The following is a 25,064-nucleotide window of genomic DNA, read 5'->3' on the forward strand; positions in this document are numbered from 1 at the left end:
ATTTAATAGCTTTTTTTTTTTTTTTTTTTTTTGGTGGGTCATGGGGCTTGAACTCTGGGCCTAGGCACTGTCCCTCAGTTCTTTAGCTCAAGGCAAGAGCTCTACCACTTGAATCACAGCACTACTTCTGGTTTTCTGGTGGTTTACTGGAAATAAGAGTCTCATAGACTTTCCTGCCCAAGTTGGCTTTGATCCTTAGATCCTCAGATCTCGGCGTAGCTAGGATTACAGGTGTGAACCACCAGTGCCTGGAATAGCATTTTTTACTAATAAAAAACATGAAGTTTAAATGCCCACAAATAATTATGTGTAACATTTGGTGTACAGATGAATAAAGACAAAAGGCTGCTAAATAAACACTAGAACTAAATAAAGGCATTATAATTATGAATTTTAGGACTATAGAAGAAAAATTATCTGGCTGAGGACAGTGGGATCTTGTTTAATGTGCATCCCTTCCCAAGATTTCCCACCACTAGACCAAAATAGCTACCCTCTGGTTCAGAGAATCTAAGGCTCTACAAAATATGCTCTTTCAAAATTAAGTATCTATCATATAAAGACCTTTAATGGAAAAGTGCAGCATCAGCATGGAAAAACAAAAAACAAAGAATAAAACAAAATCCAAGTACCTATCAATCTGGAAGGAAAACTTGGTCAGTTTCATGTTGTAGAGAGAGTTAACAGGATCATCTTCATCTATCCCCTTAGGTCGTTCAATTGGAAGGTCTTCTAGTGTTCTTTCACATAGTAGGTGTTCTGGATATTGCCTACATTTAAAAATAATAATAGCCATGGTAAATCCCCAGCCAGAAAAAACATCTTGTCAGATGTCTTTTTTTTTTTTGGGTGGGGGGGGAGCCAGTTGTGGGGCTTGAACTCTGGGCCTGGGCGCTGTCCCTCAGCTCTTCAGCTCAAAGCTAGCCTCTACCACTTGAGACACAGAACCACTTCCAGTTTTTCTGGTGGTTTATTGGAGATAGTCTCATGGCTGGCTTTGAACTGTGATCCTCAGATCTTAGCCTCCTAAGTAGCTAGGATTACAGGCATGAGCCAATAGTGCCTGGCTTGTCAGATATCTTAAAAAGGAACATGAATTCCAATAAAAACAGTATTCCAAATCACAAAAACAGCAATTGTTATTTTAAGTCTGAGACCAGGACTCGAACTTGGTACCTGCCACTTTCACTCACTGACTAGCACTCTACCAACTGAGCAACACCTCCCACCCCAAAAGCAGCAATTTTAACAGCAAGGTAAATCCCATTTCTCTTCCAACTCACTGCAGGACAAGAGGTGAGTGGAAGATGTGTAACAAAAAGGAGCTTTTAATGCTGGACAATTCTGAAAGCTTTTAAAAATGTAGTAACATAACTCATATACTTTATATACCACACAAGTATCAAAACTTTCACGTACAATGTAGAATATAGTCCAACAGTCATTTGGATACATTTGTATATAGTACAATCTTACTATGACATAGCTGTAACATGATCTAACTGCATAGAAAAAGCTAACAAGCCGGGCGCTGGTGGCTCACACCTGTAATCCTAGCTACTCAGGAGGCTGAGATCTGAGGATCGCGGTTCAAAGCCAGCCCGGGCAGGAGAGACCGTGAGACTCCTATCTCCAATAAACCACCAGAAAACCGGAAGTGGCGCTGTAGCTCAAGTGGTAGAGCGCTCGCCTTGAGCTGAAGAGCTGAGGGACAGCGCCCAGGCCCAGAGTTCAAGCCCCACGACCGACAAAAAAAAAAAAAAAAAGAAAAAGCTAACAAGTCAATTTTTACTTTCTATGTCCCTAGTTATTAACCCCAAATTAGAAACTGCAGTTAACTACATACCTGAAATACAAGTTTAAGTTAAGTGCAATTGCAGAGCTGGAGCTGCTGACAAGCACCACCACATCTAGGTCTTGAGACACTTTCAGTGAGGCCAAGGAAGAAATCTTGGCCAGCTCCTGCTGCAGCTCATTATGTATAACTTCTTGGAGAAGTGCTAAATCCACATGTGCTATAGCTGTGCCTTCCACAGTATTAAAAATATCTGAGTTGAGAGTTAAAGATAAATGTCAGTTGGGGCACAGCAGTCAGTGAGAGCTCACCTACCCACAAGTGTGAGGCCCTAGAGTTCAAACATCAGTTTCATCAATTACTCAACCACTAAAAATACAGGATGGACAGTGCTACAGACATTGCTACAACTCTATCGGCTGTATAGGTCATTAGGCATAACAACAAAAGACTGGATACTGAAGCAGGTCTCCATCATCATACCAAAATAAGTGAAGTTAATGGCACAATAAACAACCTGATGCAGAGTTTATTCAATAGTTCCTGTTCAAACCAGATGTGGTAATGCGCGGACACAAACACACGTATAATCTCAGCTGAGACCAAGGCAGGGGATCAAGAGTTCAAGGCCAGCCAAGGCTACATAGCAAGACAGTCTCCAAAGGAAAAACACATAGTCTCTGCTGGATACTCACTTCATGCCAAAACCTGAGCAAGTACTAATATTTTCTTCTAGGGTTCTATAGTAATACTGTCCAAGAAATTAGATAACCCTAAATTAACATTTATATCAATATGCTCAAATTGCTTCAACATGTAACTAATACTAAAAACAGGATTTCAGACTTTCTCATCCAATATACACAAAATATAATCTCAACAGGTAATATATTAAAAGTGAAAATATTGGGGCTAGGAAGGTGGCTCAGTGGTAGAGTGTTTGCCTTACATGTATGAGGCCCTAGGTTCAATTCCTCAGCACAACATAAGCAGAAAAAGCTGGAAGTGGCGTGTGACTCAAGTGGTAGAGCACTAACCTTGAGCTAAAGAGCTGAGGAACAGCGCCCAGGCCCAGAGTTCAGGCCCCATGACCGACCAAAAAAGTGGAAACATTTTATACTTTTGCTCACAAGTGTCCAAAATCTAGAATTTTTGCACTCATAGTAGACCTAAATTTGGATATTAAACTTTCATCAGAAAAATCTGATTTGGCCAGGCTCAATTAGTTACTCGTCTTGAGATCTAGAGAATAGAGGCTTCAAGCCAGCCTGGGCAGAAAAGTCTGCAACACTCTCATCTCCCAAAATAACTGACAAGCTGGACACCAGCCTATAAACCTAGCTACTCAGGAAGCTGAGGTCTGAGGACTGCAGTTCAAAGCCAGCCTGGACAGGAAAAGTCCATAAGACGTAGTTACAATTATGCACCAAAAAGCTGAAGTGGAGCTGTGGCTCAAGTAATAGAGCATTTGCCTTGAGCAAAAAAGCTCAGGCACTGTGTGGCACTGTGCCTAGGTCCTAAGTTCAAGCCCCTGGACTGGAACACACACACAAACATAACAGAATCATTGTAGGAGATAAGTCATGTTATATACATACATGAAAACATATGTATCATAAGCAATCACTTAAATCCTTCTTAAAACATGGATGTAACAGATGCTCAGGAAGTATATTTTGAGCTATTTGAAAGAAGGAAAATCACTATTTGAGGCTAAGCTGGGCAAACTTAGTGAGACCTTATCTCAAAAACAAAAAACCAACAAGTACTGGAAGTATACCTCAAGTGGTATTGTGTTTGCTCAGAAAGATTGAGGTATAGTGCTTGCTCAGAAAGAAAGAGACCCTGGGTTCAAGCCCCAGTTCTGCCCCCCCCAAAAAAAAGTATATAAAGTATATTTATTTTAAATGAAAAAGTCAGAGCATGTACAATTTTAAAAGAACACATAGAAAACTAACTTTAAAATACATCTACACATTAGAAAATATAAGGTGATATGGTTGAGTATTTTAAGCTTATAAGCATTTTTTTTCTGAAAGGTCTTACTGTAAAACTAACCATTCTCCATACCTCCCAACCCTTCAAAGCAAAAGCCTAAATGGCTCATCTTTCTAGCTCCTGTCCTCTCCTACATGATCAAACGTCTTACTGCCAAGGATACAGATCCAGCCTAAACTACTCAAAACAAAAAGAATTCCTCTGCAGAGCTGGATGTCGATAATCGTGTCCACTGTCTGTGTGGGCAAGGGTAGCATGAAACAGCTGAGTACTCCAATGTCAGCATCTTTCTCAGGAAATACAACGTGTAGGATCATACACTTGTTGATGAACACAAATGATGTGTTATTGTGAAATGACAGAATTTTCAATGACAGTAAAGAAATACCTAGGAAACAGAAGGATATTATTTCAAACTCAATGCTCACAATTTTACTACTGATGAACTCTTGCAACAAAACAACAGGTAGAACAAAAAAGAAACCACTTATTTCAACTCAAGGCAGTTATTGTGGGGCTGGGAAGGTGGCTCAGCAGTAGAGTGCTTGCCTTGCATGCATGAGGCCCTGGGTTCGATTCCTCAGCACCACATAAACAGAAAAGGCCGGAAGTGGTGCTGTGGCTCAAGAGGTAGAGTGCTAGCCTTCAGCTGAAGAGCTGAGGGACAGTACCCAGGCCTAGAGTTCAAGTCCCACGACCAATCAAAAAAAAAAAAAAAAAAGGGGCAGTTATTGTCTGTACCAATGCAAGCAAGTGGATGGCCTACAGAGAGAGAGAGAGAGTGTGTGTGTGTGTAGAGGTGGGAGGAAAGAGAAGCTTGATACTTTTTTTTGGGGGGGGGAGAGAGGGAGAGAGAGAGAGAGAGAGAGAGAGAGAGAGAGAGAGAGAGAGAGAGAGAGAGAGAGAGAGAGAGAGAGAGAGTGTGTGTGTGTGTGTGTGTGTGTGTGTGTGTGTGTGTGTGTGTGTGTGTGTGTGTGTGTGTGTGTGTGTGTGTGTGTGTGTGTGTGTGTGTGTGTGTGTGTGTGTGTGTGTGTGTGTGTGTGTGTGTGTGTGTGTGTGTGTGTGTGTGTGTGTGTGTGTGTGTGTGTGTGTGTGTGTAGAGGTGGGAGGAAAGAGAAGCTTGATACTTTTTTTTTTTTTTGGGTCCGGTTGTGGGGCCTGAACTCTGGGCATGGGCACTGTCCCTCAGCTTTTCAGCTCAAGGCTACCACTCTACCACTTGAGCCACAACACCACTTCCAGCTTTTTTCTTTTTGCTTATGTGGTGCTGAGGAATCGAACCCAGGGCCTCATGCATGCAAGGCAAGCACTCTACCACTGAGCCACCTTCCCAGCCCCGAAGCTTGATATTTAGTATCTGCTCTATTTGGACAGGACATAATGGACAAGTCTGCTGTAGTCTAGATCAGTACTGTCAAAGAAACATACATGATTCAACATGGCTAGCAGTCACCAAAGAAAAAGGTAAATAATTTCAGTATGTATTAGCTAGCTCATTATACTTAAAGTATTAATCAGTATGAATAACTGCTAATAAGACATGTTACTTTCCTTTTAAACACTGTCTTCAAATCTGGTATCTGATATTTTTTTGTTGTTTTTTGGGGTTTTTTTTTTTTTTTGTCAGATGTGGGATTCTACCACTTGAGCCACAGTGCCACTTCCAGCTTTTTCTGTTTATGTGGTACTGAAGAATCAAAGCCAGGACTTCATGCATGCATGCTAGGCAAGTACTCTACCACTAACCCACATTCCCAGCCCAAAGAAGCACATCTTAATGCCAAGGATATTATAGCTCAGTGGTAGATGAAGTGCCTTTCATAAAACTGCACTGCAAAAATATTTCTTTTCTTGGCCCAGAGTTCAAGGCCCACGACCGACAAAATAAATAAATCAATACATCTTTTTTTGTGTGTGTGTATGTTTGTCATGGTGCCTGAACTCTGGGCTTAGGCACTGTCCCTCAACTCTTCAGCTCAAGGCTAGTGCTCTACCACTTGAGCCATAGCACTATTTCTGGCTTTTTTTGCTTATGTGGTGCTGAGGAATTTAACCCAGGGCCTCATGCATGCAAGGCAAGCACTCTACCACTGAGCCACCTTCCTAGCCCCCAACAGAAAGGTTTTTGTTTTTTTTTCCCCAGTCATGGGGCTTGAACTCTGGGCCCGGGCACTGTCCCTCAGCTCTTCAGCTCAAGGCTAGCTCTCTACCACTTGAACCACAGCACCACTAAATAAAATCTTCTACAAGAACAAAAAAAAAAAATTGTTGTTTTTGGTTTTGGGTTTTTTTTTTTTTTTTTTTTTGTGCTAGTCCTGAGGCTTGATATCAGGACATGGGCACTGTCCCTGAGCTTCTGCTCAAGGCTAGTACTGTACCACTTGAGCCACAAAACCACTTCCAGCCTTTTCTGTGTATGTGGTATTGAGGAACTGAATCTGGGGCTTCACACATGCTAGACAAGCACACTACCAATAAGCCACATTCCCAGCTCATACGTAATTTTTTTACAGTACAACTTTAACGGCTCAAATGATGCCAGTCTAGTAAGCATGAAGACCTGAGTTCAAACCCCAGTGCCACAAAAAAAAAACCAGCAAACTTTATTCATATTAACCATATTTCAAGTCCTTAATGGCCCTACATGGTTAGTGCAGAGCAATGATCCACATTAAATAATGTACCCCTCCTCCAAATTCATCTCTTGAAAAGTTTCATGAGATATATAAAAATATGTGACAGTTTGGTGGCTGATGCCTATCTATAATCCTAGTACTCAAGAGGCTGAGACAAGAGGATCATCAGTTCAAGGCTGGCTGGGGCAACATAAGTGAGAATCTTTCTCAAAAAATATAAAGTAATGGCCACCTGTTCTCCTACCTACTCAGGAGGCTAAGATCTGAGGATCACAATCTGAAGCCAGCCTGGGCAGAAAGTCCATGAGACTCTTATCTCCAATTAACCACCTGAAAACTGGAAGTGGCGCTGTGGCTCAAGTGGTAGAGCACTAGCCTTGAACTGAGTGACAGAGCCCATGCCCAGAGTTCAAGCCCCATGACCGGATTAAAAAATTATATATATATATATATGTATATATACATATATGTATATGTATATGTGTGTATATGTATATATGTATATGTATATGTGTGTGTATACACACACAAGGTACATGCTAGTGTCACATATTTAAATATACTGAGCTGGACTTGGTGGCACATGCCCATAATTCCAGGTACTCAGGAAGCCAGAGATGGGAAGACTAAAATCTGAGACAGGCCCAAGGAAAAACAAAGCAGTATCTATTCAAAATAACTAAAGCAATATAGTGCCTATCAAGCTTGAGACACTGGATTTGAACTTCACTACTGCCAAAAAAGAAAAAAAAAATACATACTGGAAGAGCATCCGTCGTAGGTACTTACTGACATCCTGATCTTCAATGAGTTTTTCCAGGGTCTTCCCACTACAGCTGTGCAATACGGCTGCATCACATTGCCCATCTTTCAAATTAAATTCGTAGACAACCAGTTCATAATTTTCAGTAAGAGCAAGCATTTTGGGCTTGTCCGTTGAGGTGCTGCTATGAGAATCCTCCCATAAAAAGCTGGAAAAAGTATGGATTTATTATATTCTATATCTATAATCACAGGAATGGAAGCGCAGGGTGCATGTAATTTGTTTCACATGATGATCTTAATTCTGTACTCCAACTTGATTATATAGTTTTCTTTTCCCCTTCCTCACTTCTTATCCCTTTGCCCCTGCTTACTAGCATAGGAGCTAAGAGTGGGTATTAAAAGGTGGGAATAGAGCAAGAAATAATGTGTCCTTTTACAACTAAATCCTGACTGATCTGGTTAGAGAAACTCATCAAGGATAAGTGCTATCAAATATATTATTTATGAGGTACTACTTGCAATAATAGTCTCCTGGGATGTTTTAGAAGACTTTAGAAAGTAAATCAATTCAGGGGCTGGGAAGGTGGCTCAGTGGTAAAATGCTTGCCTTGCGCTGAAGAGTTGAGGGACAGTGCCCAGGCCCAGAGTTCAGGCCCCACTTCGGATCCCCCCCCCCCGCCCCCAAAAAAAGTAAAGCAATTCATTGCATCTATAGATGTATAACTATTCTGTCCAGGGAACTTTGTGACAGTAGAAAAGTTCTATATCAGTGTTACTCAAGACAGTAGCCTGTAAATAATTAGATGTATCTAAAAGTAATTTAAATGTGCGTAGTTCAATTTAGGAACTAATTTTTTTCCTTTTTTTTTCTCTTTTTTCTAATTTTTTTTCTCAACTTTACCTAACTTTAACAGCCTCATGTAGCTAGTGACTACCATACTAGACAGCAAGTTTTTGCCATCTTAAAGCCATGTAGTGTGAAAATACCAATACTAGCTTAATGTCTTATCTCAATAGGTTTTCCTATAGGATTCAAGATTCTGCTGCCTTTTGATATAGTGTACCCCTTTACCAGGCACTCACAAGTACTACCTGAGAACAGTGAATAAATTTCTATGGAGATATGGTTCCTCTTAGCAAGTAGAGACCAAGAATAAGGCAAACAGAGCTTGTTGCATCATTGACTCATTTTTTTTTTTTTTGGTCGGTCATGGGACCTGAACTCTGGGCCTGGGCGCTGTCCCTCAGCTCTTCAGCTCAAGGATAGCTCTCTACCAGTTGAGCCACAGTGCCACTTCCGGCTTTTTCTGTTTATGTGGTGCTGAGGAATGGAACCCAGGGCTTCATGCATACGAGGCAAGCATTCTACCACTGAGCCACTTTCCCAGCCCCTTAAATCATCTCTATTAAGTGCTTTTTACAGGACCTAAAGATTATTCTAAGGTGAGATATTCCTTGGCTACTACTCCCTACCAACTTTTTAAGTACTGGAGAATGACAGAAGTGAAAAATACGTATTGTTTTAATTATGCCTCTCTGTGCCTTCAAGTCATGGTCAAGATATGGCAAGAAACAGTTCAGGGGTGAGCAGGATAGCCATTTCCAAGCCAGACAGCCACATTATGTATCCTGTCTCAAAAAAAAAAAAGCACACAGGGAAGTGGCACTGGCACCAAGTGGTGCAAAACACTGAGCAAAAAATAAAGCTCAGAGTCAGTGCTAAGGCCCCGAGCTCAAGCCCCATGACCAACCAAAAAAAAAAAAAAAAAAAAAAAGCACATAACTAACTGGTTGAATAGATGTGATTCAGACCATCTGGACTTGGGAAAAGGAGGCCTGTGCAGGAAAATGTCACTTCAGGGACCAAATTAAGTATGAGGAGTGGTTTCAAGACGAGTTCCACCTTAGCTTCTTTGCATGCAGGGAATGAGTTGAGCAAGGGGCGCTGGGACCGAAGCCTCCATCCGTGCTCCAGCCGAGGGGCCACGGGTGGGATTTCACCTCGGCAGGCGGGGAAAACCGAGGGGGAAAAGCACCCCTGGGCCGCCTCACCCGCCCCCCAGGTCCCTGCTCTCCCGCCCCGCCCCCCCCGCCCCTGCACTCCCGCCCCCCCGTCCCTGCTCTCCCGTCCCCCCCCACTCACTCCCCCCCCCCCGGCCCGGACACTCACTGCCGGAAGGGCCCCTCGAGGCGGCAGCAGCCCCCGCCGCGGCGGCCCGGGGCCAGGGAAAGCACTAGCAGGCGGCCCGAAGCCGTCAAGCTCCCCAGGGCTTCCTGCCCCCTGTGCAGCTGCGCTCCACACCCCAGCTGCGCCGTCGCCTCGGGAGGGAGCGGCACCAGTAACATAGGCAGAACCCGCTCCATGGCTCGGGCGAGCACAGCCACCTCGGCTGCGGCCGCCTCAGCCGAGGCTCTGGCCCGGGACCGCAGCACTTCCGGCCCCGGGCTTCGTAGCCATCCTGGTCTAGCCGGCTCTTCCGGTCACGTGCGCGGGACCGGTCGGGACCTGCGTCCTGGGCATGCGCGGCGCTCACGCAGCGCAGCTGGGGCCTTTAGGCTCTCCTGGGGCGGCTGTGGGACCAGCGGCTTCCCCAGCGTGGAGGGCAGAGGGCGGCGCTCCATCCCTCAACTCGGCTCAGCGTCCCACGAATACTTTAAAGCCTCGTTCAGCAGCCTTGAAGCAAACCACTGCAGCTGTTTCCGCTCCGGGGCAGTACCCGCGGCCTCCTTGGTCTAACCCCAGGTGTGCTCCGTTCGGATCGGCCCTGCCCCTCTCAGCTTTCCCTCGGTCGCTGTTATTTGTTTACAGACTCTCGGGCAAGGCCGAAAGCGCCTTGTCTTCTGTGGGGTAGCAGTGGCTCACGCCTGTAATCCTCACTACTCAGAGGCGGACTGCTGAGGACCGGTTCGAAGCCCCCCTGGACAGGAAAGCCTGTGAGACTCCTCTCTGTGAAGCACCAAAAAGCTGCAAGTGGCGCTTCTGGCTCAAGTGGTAAGAGCACAAAAGCTCAGAAACAGCACCTTGGTCCCGAGTTTCAGCCCCAAGAACATGCACAATAAAGGGGAGGCAGGGAGGGAAGAAAAAAAAACGAAAGAAAGGTCTTAACAGTCCTCATCTTATCTATCAATGTCTAGGACAGCTTGAAGAAAAAGCGTAGAGAAGGCGTTGAGGGAGCGTCTCCTAGTAGCAGGACCTTAAGGCCCTTCTGTCTATAATCCAAACATTGCAGTTTAAATATAACCTCTGTGACTGGGAGATTTAGTGGTAGAGTGCTCACCTGACGTGCATGAAGCCCTGGGGTCAGTTTCTCAGTACCACATAAACAGAAAAAAGAAAAAGCTGAAAGTGGCACTGTGGCTCAAGTGGTAGAGTGCTAGCCTTGAGCAAAGAAAGCAGCTCAGGAGAGTGCCCAGGTTCAAACCCCAAGACTGGCAAAAAAAAAAAAAAAAAAGATACAACAAGCATTGTTGACACAGTCACACTTAACATGAACTTCATTGCAGCTCCCAATTTACAAAGAAGTTTCAGCAATACCATTCAACAACTTCCTCTTTAATTACAACTTCAGCCACACCTTATTTTGGGGCACATCATTTAGATTTTAAGAAAAGGATATAAAAATGGTTTGGATATTAAGGCATAAAGCAATGTCTTCAGACTCTGGATCCCTGTAGACAATTCAGTTAGCTTGGTGTATAATGATTAAACTTCTCACATATTTTAGAACATCAGGAGATGCAGGCAAGTCTACAAAGAAAACAATGTTAACTGCAAACACAATTCCATTTTATAAACTCTGTGATTTAATTATCTGGCTCTCTCTAGCAGATAGTAAGTTCTTGGGACAGACGTTCTTCATGTTTTCACATTTATATTCTGGAATCATCTCTGAAATATTTCTTGAATGAGTAATTCAACTTTTTAAATAGCATTACAAGGACCAAACACTTGGGAAAAGAAGGTTTAATTGAAGAAACAGGTACCAAGGTGTTAATTGGGGGTAGATTGGTTCCTCAAATCAATGTCGATGTCTAGAAGAACTTCTGAAGCACATTACCCTCCATGCTCATAGGAAAGTAAGGAGGCGAGTAACAGAACCTAAATTAAACGTGCACAAGGGGCTGTGATCTTGTTTCTGCCATCACTTACTCCATCCTGGCCTCCAGTTGTTGAACCAATTGTTTGTCCACATGGTGACAGAACAGGGGAAGAAGGTTGCTGGGAAAGGCTAGAGGTTCTGCCAGGGAGGCTGCAGGAATTCGGGCTATCTCCCAGGCTATCAGAACCACCAACTCTGTCCTGGAGGACAGAGAGAAGAAATGCATTGGAGTCTTCACATTAACACAAGAAAGTAAGAGGAGCCAAGTTTCCATTACTACTGTCATAGCCTCCATTCCCAGATAGCAATTAAGTCATAGCGCACTAAATGATAGCAAATACTGGAGCTTAAATATCTTTCTATGTACACAGCTTCCTGTACCTGAGAATACCAGTATCCTTGTAGATGAAAATACAGACTAAGAGGAAATGGAGCTGTGGCTCAAGTGGTATAGCACTAGCGTTGGGCAAAAGAGGCTCAGGGATAGCAACCAGACCCTAGTTCAAGCCCCCGGACCACCATAAAAATAAGAAAGAAAGAAAGAAAGAAAGAAAGAAAAGAAAGAAAGGAAGAAGGGAAGGAAGGAAGGAAGAAGGGAAGAGAAGGAAAGCAAGAAAGCAGAACACCAGTAGCTCATGCCTATAATCCTAACTACTCAAAAGGCCAAGATTTGAGGATCACAATTCAAAAGCCAGCCTAGGCAGGAAAGTTTGTGAGACTCTTACCACCAATTAAGAAAACTGGAAGTGGTGTTATGGATCAAAGTGGCAGAGTACAAATCTTCAGCAAGAGCTTGGACAGCATCCAAGCTATAAATTCAAGCCTCAAGACTGACCCAAAAAAGAGAAGGAGAACAAGGAGAAGAGGAAGAAAAGAAAATACAGCCTACGTGAAGTAACTTCACCATAAAGTTCCATTACTAATGACAGAACCAGAAACTCAAAATTGACTCTAAAACTTATCCTTCCAAATCAGGATTTTTTTTTTCTTTTGTCTTTTTCAGTATGGGGTTTGAACTCAAGGCCTCACACTTGCTAGGTAGATAGCTCTATCAGTTAAACTAGAACCACAACCTTAAAAAATTTATCCTCTGGGGGCTGGGAAGGTGGCTCAGTGGTGGAGTGCTTGCCTTGCATGCATGAGGCCCTCGGTTCGATTCCTCAGCACCACATAAGCAGAAAAAAGCTGGAAGTGGCACTGTGGCTCAAGTGGTAGAGTACTCGCCTTGAACTGAAGAGCTAATGGACAGCGCCCAGGCTCAGAGTTCAGGCCCCATGACCACAAAAAAAAATAATTAAATTTTAAAAATATATATATATATATATCTCCTCTGAACTTGGAGGCATGGCTTAAGTGATAGAAGAAGCTGAGTGAAGAAGCCGAATAGCTGAGAAGGCCTTGAATTCAATCCCTGGTACTACCACAAAACAAGTTACATCCAGTACTGGAGGGGAAACAACAATAAAATCCCTGTACATCTCCTCGCTGATACTTCAGTTGCTACTCAGGAAACTTATGTGACTCAGCCCACACATCCCAGGGGTACTGAGATAATACTGATAAGGCCTTTTTCTTACCAAGTTGTGTGATCACCAAGCTCCTCAAGGGAAGAATCCTGGGATAGCAGGTGCTCTCCATGACTCAGTAAAGCATAAAGCAAGGATATTCCAAACTGTAAGTGATATATAATCCAAGACAAAATGAGTTTACTATAGGCATTTAGTGCCTTAAAAAAAAAAAAAAAAGCAGCCGGGCACCGGTGGCTCACACCTATAATCCTAGCTACTCAGGAGTCTGAGATCTGAGGATCGCAGTTCAGGGCCAGCCCAGGCAGGAAAGTCCGTGAGACTTTGGTACCTAATAAATGCAATAAACCACTCAAAAACTACAAGTGGTGCTGTGGCTCAAGTGGTAAAGCACTAACCTTGGGCACAAAGAGACTCAGGGGCTATGCCCAGGCCGTGAGTTCAAGCCCCACAAACCAACAGAAAAAAAAAATGAAGAAAAAAAATCTTAGTTTTCCAACTAAGTCACAGGTTCACATTTATAAATGGGGACAAATACTTAGAAGTACAGTACTGTCAGATTTACACTGGCTAAACAAAGAACTCTGGCCTTCCCAAAGGAATCACTGTTCTTAACTTTCACAAGCTCTCCTGAGAGCTGACTGCATGTACACTCCTAAATCCACCCCCAAGAAATCAGTCTGTAGATCAGGAATGAATCAGGGAACTCATTCAGGTAGTCTGGATGACTCTGCCTGAAGAAGTGCAAGTATAAGCCAACATCTTTAAAGGACACACAAAAATCCACTACCATATTGGGTGATAGTTTCTCTTATCTAGTCTCATCCTTTAAAAGTTACTTGGGCTAGAAGAGTACAGCTTGGTGATAGAAGAAATGCTTAGCATGCACAAGGCCCTTGGTTTAATATCCCACACCACAAAGAAACCTTTCTACTTTGCATTTATTAGGTACCAAATATATTATTACACCTAGGTACATGCAGTTTGAAAACGTATGTAGGCTATGGTTCCAGTTTTCGTACTAAAAGAGGTATATATGAAAATTTGGAGATGACTTCTGTACAGACAGCAGCATCAAGAAACCTGGTAGAAAAGCAGATGTGTACTTTTTTTTTCCCCTTTGGTCAGTCATGGGGCTTGAACTGTGGGCCTGGGCGCTGTCCTTCAGCTCTTCAGCTCAAAGCTAGCGCTCTACCATTTGAGCCACAGCACCACTTCCAATTTTCTGGCGGTTTATTGAAGTAAGAGTCACACGGGCTTTCCTGCCCAGGCTGGCTTTAAACCAGGACCCTTAGATCTCAGCCTCCTGAGTAGCTAGGATTACAGGCCTGAGCAACTGGCTCAGACGTGTACTTTCCATTTCCTGGCTACTGTGAGGTGAATGACTACACAACCACACCCTTCTCCTGTGACTGTTTCCTATGCCCATAGGAAGGCAGAGTCTGCTCTTGAAAAATGTGAGTTAAGGGGCTGGGAAAGTGGCTCAGTGGTAGAATGCTTGCCTTGCATGCTCGAGGCCCTGGGTTTGATTCCTCAGCACCACATAACCAAAAAGAAAAAGCCGGAAGTGGCTCTGTGGCTCAAGTGGTAGAGTGCTAGCCTTGAGCTGAAGAGCTGAGGGACAGTGCCCAGGCCCAGAGTTCAGGCCCCACGACCGGACCCAAAAAAAAAAAAAAAAGAAAGAAAAGAAAAGAAAAGAAAAATGTGAGTTAAATCTTTGCTCTTAAAAAAAAAAATAAATGGCTGTGAAGTTGGCTCACATGCGTGAGGTTCTGGGTTCAATTCATCAGCACCAAGCAAGCAGAAAAAAGCCAGAAATGATGCTGTGGCTCAAGTGGTAGGGCAGTAGGCTTGAGCTGAAGAGGTGAGAGACAGTTCCCAGACCCAGAGTTCAGCCCCTACAACTGACAAAACAAAAAAGCGACAGAGATTTTTAAAAAAAACAAAAAAAAAAACCTCTTGTGTCCCTATCTTGGGGTTCATTTCGTTGCCGGCACTGGTGCCTCACCCTGTAATCCAAGCTACTCAGGAAGCTGAGATCTGAGGATTGAGGTTCAAAGCCAGCGGGGGTAGGAAAGTCCATGAGACTCTTATCTCCAATAAACTAATAGAAAACCGGAAGTGGCGCTGTGGCTCAAGCGGTAGAGCGCTCGCCTTGAGCTGAAGAGCTGAAGGACAGCGCCCAGGCCCCACAACCGACCAAAAAAAAAAAAAAAAAAAGGGGGGGGGGAGGCTGGGAAGGGATGGGAAGGGTAAACAAAGGAGGCTACAATGCTTGATAAGAAATGTACTCACTATCTTGCCCATGTAATTGTAACTCCTCTGTATTTTCACGATAAAAAAAAATAGCAAGAAAGAAAAAAAAAAAAACAGGTGTGTAAGATGCCGCTTTCCCACTTTGTGATTTGAGTGGAACCAAGGAAGTACTGTCTATTAACTAGGTTCTCTTCTATTCTGTGCTCACTAGAAGCTGGGAAGCATTGCTGAAGATAAAAGATTTGTGTAGAGGTGAGAACATCTCCTCATTTATTCCTTTCCAGTGGTACCATTTAGAAAACCATCTATGGAAGAAGAGTCTCCCAGATGTGTTACCTGGTTCTGAAGTACCATAGCAATGCGACGCTCTGAGGAGCCAAATGGCAGCAACATTAGCCCCTGAAGTCCTTGGAGAAGTTCACGGAAGGTTAAGTTTCTGATACAGTTGCACAGAGGCTTGAATAACATGTGTAGGGCCTGCAAGAAGATCAGTAAGCTTTCTCAAAACTTCCTCCAATCCTTTCCTCCTAGCTTGCCTTGAAGCCCTTACTTGGCTGATTTGCATTAAGCACTTTCCTGGGGAGAAACCCGACATCTCTTATTCATCCTTAAAATTGAGCCCTAAGCCGGGTGCACAGGTAGCTTACACCTGTAATCCTAGCTACTCAGGAGGCTGAGATCTGAGGATCATGGTTCAAAGCCAGCCCCGTTAGGAAAGTTCATAAGCCTCTTATCTCCAATTAACCACCAGAAAACCAGAAGTAGCACTGTAGCTCAAATAGTAGAGAGCTGGCCTTGAGCTGAGGGACAGCACCCAGGCCCAGAGTTCAAGCCCCATGACTGACAAAAAAATGAGACCTGTTCTACAGTGTCTTCCCTAAATGAAGTATATATGGGCCTCAACACTTGTCTTCTCTCAAATCTCACAGCACACACTGTGCAATCATACCTGTCTTTTATTCATTCATTATATCTGAAGACAATGCACTGTTCCTAAAATAATATCCCCACTTGAGGGGGGAACAGGTGTTCACTGCTGACACCCTGCTGACATCTTTGGGAGGAAGAAGGGGAGGAAAGATCCCTAACCTATGCAGGAAACCATCCTCGTGTCCACTCAATGCCCAGTACCTGGTCCACCACGTCTCTCTGAACAAGGATGGGCAGGTGGTGGATGATAGCCAGAAGAAGACTAACAGCCTGATCATGAGGAAGAAAGGGGAGCAGCCTGGCCACCAAGGTCTTCCCCTTCTTCACAGACAGTACCTGCAGGAAGCTATCTGCTGCCTCCCTGCAAGGAAGAACGTTTTTCAGAGCTCTACATGAAGAAGTCACATGCCAGGAAGGAAAAGCAGGCAGCACCAAAGCCAGTGTCAGCCATCCTTCCCTTCTTGGGTAAAGGTGGAACCTTCCCGCACTCACTCCACGTTGTCCTGTTCCTGAATGTTTAAGGCCTGGAAGAGCTTCTCAACCTGGTAGCTCTTCTGCCCGGAGTAGCAGGGCTGTGGAGGCCCATCCTTCTGCTCTTCCTCTACCTCTAGTAACTGAAGAAACATCTAAGGGGCAGAGAACATTCATTTTGAGAAATATCCCTTTCTCAAAAAGTAAACTGAGAGCTGGGAATATGGCTTAGTGGTAGAAGAGTTGCCTGGCATGCATGAAGCCCTGGGTTCAGTACCATAGAAACAGAAAAGCCAGAAGTAGAGCTGTGGCTCAAGTGGTAGAGTGCTAGCCTTGAGCAAAAGAAGCTCAGGGACAGTGCCAGGCCCTAAATTCAAGCCCCAGGACTGGCAAAAAAAAAAAAAAAAAAAAAAAAAAAAAGTAAATTGAAAGCTCCTCCCCAACAAGAACTGATGTCTCACCTTCTCAATCCGGGATAATACTCGAAGCCTCTGACTGCTCGCAGCTCCAGTTTCCTATGAAAAGATATCCCTTGACCATTGGCTTCACAGCCTTCTGTAGCAGGCCAGGTCTCAGACCATCTAGAAATGGAGCTAGAAAAGCTAGACACAAGGCTAATTGCACTGCTTCCTCAATCTTTTGACACAAAAATCTGAATTCAAATAAAAAAATAGGTTCTGGGAAGATAAAAGCTCCTACCTGCTCTTGAGTTCCAAGAGATACAGCATCAATAGCTCGGCGAGGACTAAAACACGTTGATACAGCTACCTGACCCAAGGAGCCCTCAATTCGAACCACTGCATAAAAGGAGTCAGGAGAGGCACATTGCTTTCCTCTTTCCACTCACATCCAGCTGAATGTTTGACCCAAGCCAGCAGCACATCCCAGCCCTACCAGACTCATAAGCCTCTGCCTTCTGGATGTAAGGTGTCACCAGCTTCAAAGTCTCAATTCTGTTCCTTTGTCCAAGTAGCTCTTCATCTGCCTGCTTCTTCTCTAGCTTCCGATAGTATTCCTGAGAGTCCATGGAAGAAAAGAGACCCAATTCATCTTGATTCTCTTAACAGCTGGGCACTGGTGGCTCACACCTGTAATCCTAGATACTTGGGAGGCCAAGATCTGAGGATCATGGTTTGAAGCCAGCCCAGAAAGGAAAGTCCATGAGACTCATTAACCACCAGAAAACTGGAAGTGGGGCTGTGGCTCAAGTGGTATAGCATTCGACTTGAGCTGAAGAGCTGAGTGACAGCACCCAGGCCCAGAGTTCAAGCCCCATGACCAACCAAATATATATACATATATACATATATGTATATGTATATATGTATAAATATTCACATCCATATATATACATATATACATATATATTCACATCCATATATACATATATGTATATATGTATATATATATATGGATGTGAATATTTATAGGACATTTTTCTTTTTTTTTTTAAGTCGGTCGTGGGGCTTGAACTCGGCCTGGGTGCTGTCCCTCAGCTCTTCAGCTCAAGGCGAGTGCTCTACCACTTGCGCCACAGTGCCACTTCCAGTTTTCCGGTGGTTTAGTGGAGATGAGAGTCTCACGGACCTTTCTTCCCTAGGCTGGCTTTGAACCACAATCCTCAGATCTCAGCCTCCTGAGTGGCTTGGATTACAGGCATGAGCCACCGACACCCAGCTTATAGGACATTTCTAAGGCTCACAAAAATCTCTAGGAAATTGTAAAGAATCCCATTTGGCCGAAATATAGGAGCTTGAGATGAACTTCAGAAATATGATTCCTGCAAGACACCAGTGGCTCACGTCTGTAATCCTAGCTACTTAGGAGGCTGAGATCTGAAGACTGTGGTTCAAAGCCAGCCACGGAAAGTTAAGTGCATGAGACATCTCCAAATATCTGGCAAAAAAAAGCCAGAAGCAAAGCAGTGGCTCAAGTGGTAGAGTGCCAGCCTTGAGCACAAAAGCTCAGGGACAGCTGGATATTGGTAGCTCACACCTATAACTCTAGTTACTCAGGAGGCTGAGATCCCTAAGCATCACAGTTGAAAGCCAGCCTGAGCAGCAAAGTCCATGAGACTCTTACTGCCAATTAATCACCAGAAAACCAGAAGTGGCACTGTGGCTCAAAGTAGTAGAGCGCTTGCCTTGAGCTAAGGCCCAGAGTTCAAGCCCCACAACTGACAAAAATAAAAATAAAAAAGCTCAGGAACAACGCTCAGGCTCCAAGGACACACAGGGCTTCAATGAGAGGATCCTCATCCTCTCAGACACACATCCTCATGAGAGGATGAGCAAAGGCCCTGCCTGCTTCATTTGAATCCGAAGCTGTGACCTTGGGGCTCACCTGGTAGTAATAGTCGTCCAGGTGGGGGTTCTCACTCTGCAGCTGAACCATCTCAACTTTGATCACCCAGTCCTTCTCCTTGCGGCTCATGAGGCTAGCATAGGGGTCTGGCTGCGGAGACCAAGGCTTCTTGACTGGGGGACTTCAAGCCAATAGGAACATCCCTTTAGACTCACCTACCCCTGCTACAGTGAACGTTCTAAGGAGGGGTGAGCAGGAAGTGGAATGTTCTGGGAAGGATGCAAAGGGTGTCCTGGAGAGCAATGGTTTGAGAGTCCCCGGGGTGCAGGGACTCTGGGGGGAGGCAAATGGTCACAAGCATGCGGACAGGCTCCTCTAAGCTCTCTTCTAGGCTTTTTACCTTGTTTGGCTTTGCTGCTGCAGTTGCAAGATCCGTTTGTGCTGAGGGTGGAGTTGAGTCAGATGACTGGGAAGGCTTTAAAAAGGGAACAAACCGGGTGGGAGGAAGCTCGACGTGCCTCCCAAACCTTCCATTCATTAAGCTTGAGTAAGCTCAGTTGGAGAGATCCAAGGGGAGCCTCCGTGACATGCCTCCCCAGATCAGCCAATAGGAAACATCAGCATCTCCACAACCCACCCCCAAGATCTAGGTTCCTACAATCTGGCTTCAGAAATTCTCTGCACAGCAGGAAAACTAGAGTGACTAAATAGCATGCCCAGAGTCCCAGTCTTAGTTCTGTCCTGTGAGCTGATGTCGCAGGTGTTTGTCTAATTGGGGTTCTATTTCCTCATCTGTGAAAGACTGTTCCACGTTTCAGATGTCTGTAGCTATTTTTCTGTGACAGCTGGTAGAATGGCACCCGCCCTCCTTGGCTGCTACCTCCTGAGACACTTAGGACGAAGGCAGCTTCTTCTGCCACTGCAGTCCTTGCACTAGTACCTGAGCCTGGAGGGCCACGTGGTCAGTGGGCTACAGAAGAGAGACGGGTCCGGAGAGGGCTGTCGGAGTCCAAAGTGTCGGGCTGGAGAGCTGGCACTCGGAAGCACCGGCTGGAAAAGAACCAGTGACATGTCCAGGGGCTGAGAGAGGAATTAAGAGGTGTGGGAAGAGATGGCTACTGAGGCTTGGCTCCGCTCCTTTCCTGCCTTTCCCCTAACATTTTGCTGTACTGCACAATCAGGAAGTAGCTAGCTGTCAGGCCACCCAATTAGAACTCTTCCCCTGGTTGTTTTTTGCTGGTCATGGGGCTTGAACTTTGGACCTGGGCACTGTCCCTGAGCACTTCAGCTCAAGGCCAGCACTCTACCGCTTGAGCCACAACACCACTTCTGGTTTTCTGGTGGTTCATTGGAGATAAGAGTCTCATGCACTTTCCTGCCCAGGCTGGCTTTGAATTTTGATTCTCAGATCTCAGCCTCCTGAGTAGCTAGGATTACAGACATGAGCTACCAGTGCTCAGCTTCAGTGCCCAGCTTCTTCCTCTTGGTTTAAGAGTTAGTCACCCCCTAGGAAGCATCTCTCCAGTCCATGACAGCTGGATGGCCTGTGGGTTTTAACACCTTTCACTCTCTTCTCTGTACCAACAGTCTTCTCTCAGGCTGCATTTTCAGCCAAGAGGACTGGGCTCCACTGCCTCCTCTGACACACCGGAAGCTCTCAACTATGATTTCCTCCTAGTTCTCCCTGGTGTTTGGATTCCTGCCATGCAGAGCCATGTTTCTATCATATAGTAAGTGAGGGCAGGTGATCCTTGCAGTGCCAAGCTCAGGTTGGGAGCTGAAGTAGAACACGTTCATCGTCACCTGTCTCAGAAAGGGCTGAAGGTAAGGGAAGAAGTGTTCAGGGATAGTCTGAGCTTTACACAGTTCAGGACAACTCTTCTCCCCTCCTGCCGCGGTACCTGGGGACTTTGAATGGCAGTGAGGACAGCTGGATCCCCAACATTCTCCTCCTGCTCTGGAAATGGGACAAGATCTGGATCTGAACGATCTTCCTCTTCATTCTCTTCCAACTGGGATGAGGATACCAGTTCTTCCTCCGGAGCCAAGGAGCCATAGAACTTACCTGGCCCTTGGCGCGAGTGTGGGCCTGTGGAAGGAGATGGGGACTCTTGTCTAGGGGACGGCACTCAGTAGCACTTCTGTTCATCAGCCATCTCTAGACCTACCTTTAAATCAAACTAATCTCTGTTCCATGGCTTCACCAAACCATGAAAGCAAACAGCCTGACAGCTGCCACACACACACATCCCCCCTTCAGTGACCTCATTGACTACCACAAGCTCTCTCCACCTGCTCTCCTCCCAACAGTCCCTTCTGCTGCCTCTTTAAACAACAAAAGTGCCAGCTGTCCTGACTCACTGTATTTGAACTGTGTGATAAGATACCTGGCATCTTGTTTTTGTTTTTTGATTTTTTTTTTTGTCGGTCATGGGGCCTGTACTCTGGGCCTGGGCGCTGTCCCTCAGCTCTTCAGCTCAAGGCTAGTTAGTGCTCTACCACTTGAGCCACAGTGCCATTTCCGGCTTTTTTCTGCTTTTTGTGGTGCTGAGGAATCAAACCCAGAGCTTCATGCATGCAAGGCAAGCACTCTACCACTGAGCCAACTTCCCAGCCCATACTTGGCATCTTTATGTCCATCGAATGAAGCTATGAAGGCGGTTACTTTGATTCCCCAAAGTGAGCAAGGAAAATAAAGCTCAGCAAAGTGTCACTAGGCAGCAAGTGGATGAGTTTAGAGCCACTTTGGGTGAAATGGCCAAACCTAGGCTGACGCAGCCTCTGCCCTCCCTGGGCTTTTATGTAGATGCAGTGGTCCATGCAGTGATACCTTCAAGACGTTTCGTCTTGCCAGGCTGGCAGGCTTCCTCCTTGGCTGTGTCCTCCACGGTCAGAGCATGCTCAGCCTCTGGAAGGTAAACCTGTAACAGGGAAGAAACCCAGAGACATCTCCCTCCTCAGTCAGTAAGGGTGGCATGGAACAACCTCTTCCCGGCAAGGTGGCCTCAGTCCTACTGACTCAAAGCTCAGAAGGGAAGCCCTGCGCTCTCGATGACATAAACCCCTGCTCCCCATCTCCCCCGGCCCAGCAATAAGGAGCTGCTCTGCAAATGGACAGAAGTTGGGAACAGGCCTAGGAGCTGGAGAGAGAAACTCTCCCACAAGAATGCCACCCAGGGATACACCGAGACTCCTGGTAACAGGCACCCACCGCTTGACTGTGGCTCTCCTTTCCCTTCAGATTAGCCATGGCAGCCTGGGCCAAGACCCCGCTGGCTGCTCTTGGTTTTAAAGGTCCAGCTCCTCCCCTCTCACCCAATAAAGGGCCAGCACTCCCGAACTCCTGGGATTTGGTGGGGATTGAGAACTCTAATAAAGAAATGGGGAAGGAAAAATGTAAGCTGTGCGTTCACACATCCAAGTCTGTCAGTACACTTCACTGGGACTAACATTTTGGGGCAGGATTCCTGTTTTCATACCCTTATAGGAACTTTGTGGAATTGCTCCTACTTCATCCACAGGTTTTGCTCCAATAACATTAGATAGAAAAGGCCTGAGTGCATTCAAAGGAGGTTGTCGAACAACCAAGTTGCTACAGCTTCAGGTGGTAGTACACGAGGCTCGGCCAAGTACACCTGATGATGCTTGAACTTCACCGTGCTGGATTAGTTTCGATCTGCTGCTGCACTTGCTAGAGGAGGAGCCCCTGTGAATAGAGAAGCCAGAGCTGGAAAGAAAGAACACTTGTATCCAATAACCCAAACTTATATCTTCTGAGCTGCTTTAGTAGGAAACTGGTCCCAAAGTTCAGGAGAAATACACCACCACCAAATTAATGACAACAAAAACAAGTGTACCAGAAGCAAAAGTACTAGCAAAAGTATACTATTGCTAGTAAACCTATCTGAGCCTCTTCTAACTTTTTAGTGATCCTGGGTTTTGTGCCCACATCCTGTGTTCAGCTGCAATCCACGTGACTCTGTAGAATTTTTGAGTCAAATTAAAAACAGTTAATTCCTCTATATCAGAAATGTAAGTTAGAGGCAGGTGTCGTTCATGTACCCCCAGCTGTTGGGAGGCAGAAGCAAGACTGAGAATTTGATCTAAAAGAAGAGCAACTCCTTTGTAGAATTAATAATAGATAATAATTTTTAAAAAGACAAGAAAAAAAGAGAAAGGGAAGGAAGGAAGGAAGGAAGGAAGGAAGGAAAGTAGGAAAGTAGGAAGGAAGGAAGGAAGGAAGGGCCAGCCCTTCTTTTTGCAGGCCTGATTCCATAACACCATTCAGGGTCATCTGTTAGAGTTTTATTGTTAGGATTGTACCCAAGGCCTCAAAAACACCATATCAACTGAGTCATACCGCTAGCCCTTTTTTCTCCCCAGGGTTTCATCAAACTTTGCTAGGGGTTGGCCTGGAACTTAATCTTCCTGCTTCCTCTGAGTCCTGAGTAGCTAGGATTGCAGATGTTAAATTGTAATCCTCTTGTGAAGTTCAGGGGGGAAAATTATCGAAATACTTCCTCCCCACTTCCCCCCACCAATTAGGTATATTAGCACTGAATTACAGTCTAAAGTTCACATTATGTCCTTGATACCCAGGTCTCTGTAAGCTCATCCTTAAGGTCTGCTGTTGTCCTGAGATCATGATATATTTATGGGTCTACACATTATAGTCTGCGACCTCGTTGGAGGAGAGATTTCCCCAGTGCCTATCATAGTATCATGGAGTAAATAACTATTGAATAATTAAATGATTGTTTTGAACACTGAGACTATATAGACGGGCTAAAAGCATTTAGTCAAGAATAAGAAGAACAAAGACAAAGCTTTGGGGCCCCCTCTGTCTGTGTTACTCTCATACCTCATCAACCACTGGTAAGGCAGGAGTGGTCTAGTTCTTTGGATTGCCGTAGCTGTGAAATAGCCCAAAATGGCAGCACCAGAGGGTGAGATTCCCGTGAATCTCACATCGTGTGCTGAGCCTGCTTCGCTGGGGCTGAGCCAGACCAGATAAGATCAGGGTAGGAGTGGAGAACCCAGCTCCTGAGCAAGCACAATTCCAAAGCCCTTCCTCTTACACAGCCCACGATATATGCTTCCAATTTGAGTGTACCCTAAGTACTCTGTGATGGCATAGTCTGGCTAACCAAAAGATGAACTAGACTTTGGAAAGACAAATATTTACACTGAAGTAGATTCATGGTAACCAAGTCCAAATGTGTGTTTTTCTAGAAAGGGGGGATGAATTGGTTTTGTACTACTGCTGCAAGGGATTTCCACAAATCCAGTGGCTTAAAACAACACAACTTGCCGTTTATCTCTGTAGCAGACCAATACAAGTCTCAAGGAGCTAAGATCATGGTGTTAGGAAGGGTAGCATTCCCTTCGGAAAGTTCTAGGGAACTATGTCCTTGACCTTGCCAGCTTCTAAAGGTTGCCTTCATTTCTTGATTCATGGCCTCTTCATCTGAGATTGCGTCTCATTGACTACTCTGCTATAACCACAGTCATGAAATGTTCTCTGCCTTTTTTTTTTTTTTTTCTGCTACTGGGGATTGAACTCAGGGCCTTTTGCTCATTAGAGAGTACCATTTGATGGGGCTGGAGGCATGGCTCAGTTGGTAATATGCCATCCAATGAACATCCTGGTCTTGGACCAAAGGGTGAGAAAGAAAGAAAGAATAGCATTTGAGCCACACCTCCAGTCTAAATTTCTTTCCTCAAAGGACCTATGTAATTTCATTGAATTTACTTAAATGACCTCTGATAATCTCACCTCAAAGTCCTTAACCTAAATATATCTTTTTTTTTTTTGTCGGTCGTGGGACCTGAACTCAGCCCCCCCTTAATATATTTTACACCATGAAAAGTGAGAAATTCATAGGTTCTAGGAAAGACACTATGGAAACCTTTGTAAGATCTTCTATTATTCTGCCTAATACCCAAGTATGACAAAGAGAAGAATCTTTAAAAAAAATAATTAGCAGTCAGTTCCATTTAAATTGGTAGAGATAGAGTGACTAAACTCTCTGCAAGTATTTTGACTGAGTTAAGAAATGTTAAATACTGTCAAGAATGCTAAGGACAGATCTTTGTTGCAAGCACCCATTAATGTAGACTCTTCCTTTAAAAGTGGTGAGTTGTTGGGGGTCTGGTAGGGTTTCACTCTTTGACAGTTGTCAAATTCCTCATGTATTTTTTTGGCTCCTTTGGGAAAAGAGCTGTCAGCTGAGCAGCCCCTTCTGTGGGAGCTGGCTCGGACTGTCCTCAGTGGTACCCTTAT

The 25,064-nt window shown here is 44.9% G+C and overlaps 2 protein-coding genes across 5 annotated transcripts in view; both read right to left on the bottom strand.

Annotated features, from left to right (window-relative positions):
- Nucleotides 1–9,625, bottom strand: part of Spg11 (SPG11 vesicle trafficking associated, spatacsin) — a 59,486-nt gene extending 49,861 nt beyond the window's left edge. The window contains exons 1-5 of one of the 2 annotated variants that reach the window (XM_070005991.1): nt 9,365–9,625; nt 7,219–7,400; nt 3,957–4,181; nt 1,847–2,048; nt 633–770 (exon numbers count right to left, since the gene is read on the bottom strand). In XM_070005991.1, coding sequence (XP_069862092.1) covers nt 633–770; nt 1,847–2,048; nt 3,957–4,181; nt 7,219–7,400; nt 9,365–9,558 — 941 coding nt within the window. In that variant the 5' untranslated portion in view covers nt 9,559–9,625. Of the gene's footprint in view, nt 1–632; nt 771–1,846; nt 2,049–3,956; nt 4,182–7,218; nt 7,401–9,364 lie in introns of those variants that run through there. The other variant, XM_070005992.1, reaches the window with a different exon arrangement.
- Nucleotides 9,626–10,708: 1,083 nt separating this feature from the next.
- On the bottom strand, nt 10,709–22,426 carry Patl2 (PAT1 homolog 2). Of its 3 annotated transcripts, XM_070006001.1 has the most exons (17): nt 22,261–22,426; nt 21,993–22,150; nt 21,612–21,702; nt 20,847–20,870; nt 20,683–20,738; nt 19,722–19,831; nt 19,182–19,256; nt 18,821–18,962; nt 17,372–17,492; nt 17,177–17,274; nt 16,939–16,992; nt 16,499–16,632; nt 16,208–16,367; nt 15,413–15,553; nt 12,872–12,966; nt 11,345–11,494; nt 10,709–10,942 (listed from the first exon to the last, which is right to left on the bottom strand). In XM_070006001.1, exons 2-17 carry the CDS (start codon nt 22,029–22,031, stop codon nt 10,924–10,926), a joined length of 1,509 nt encoding a protein of 502 aa, XP_069862102.1. In that variant the 5' UTR covers nt 22,032–22,150; nt 22,261–22,426; the 3' UTR covers nt 10,709–10,923. The 3 variants fall into 3 exon arrangements, with proteins under 3 accessions (XP_069862102.1, XP_069862101.1, XP_069862103.1); XM_070006000.1 differs by having other exon boundaries at nt 20,683–20,870; XM_070006002.1 differs by lacking the exon at nt 11,345–11,494 and having other exon boundaries at nt 20,683–20,870.
- Between the last annotated feature and the right edge of the window lie 2,638 nt (nt 22,427–25,064).

Source organism: Dipodomys merriami, unplaced genomic scaffold (assembly GCF_024711535.1).
Source record: "Dipodomys merriami isolate MVZ:Mamm:240054 unplaced genomic scaffold, mDipMer1.0.p SCAF_69, whole genome shotgun sequence".
NCBI classification, from domain to species: Eukaryota; Metazoa; Chordata; class Mammalia; order Rodentia; family Heteromyidae; genus Dipodomys; species Dipodomys merriami.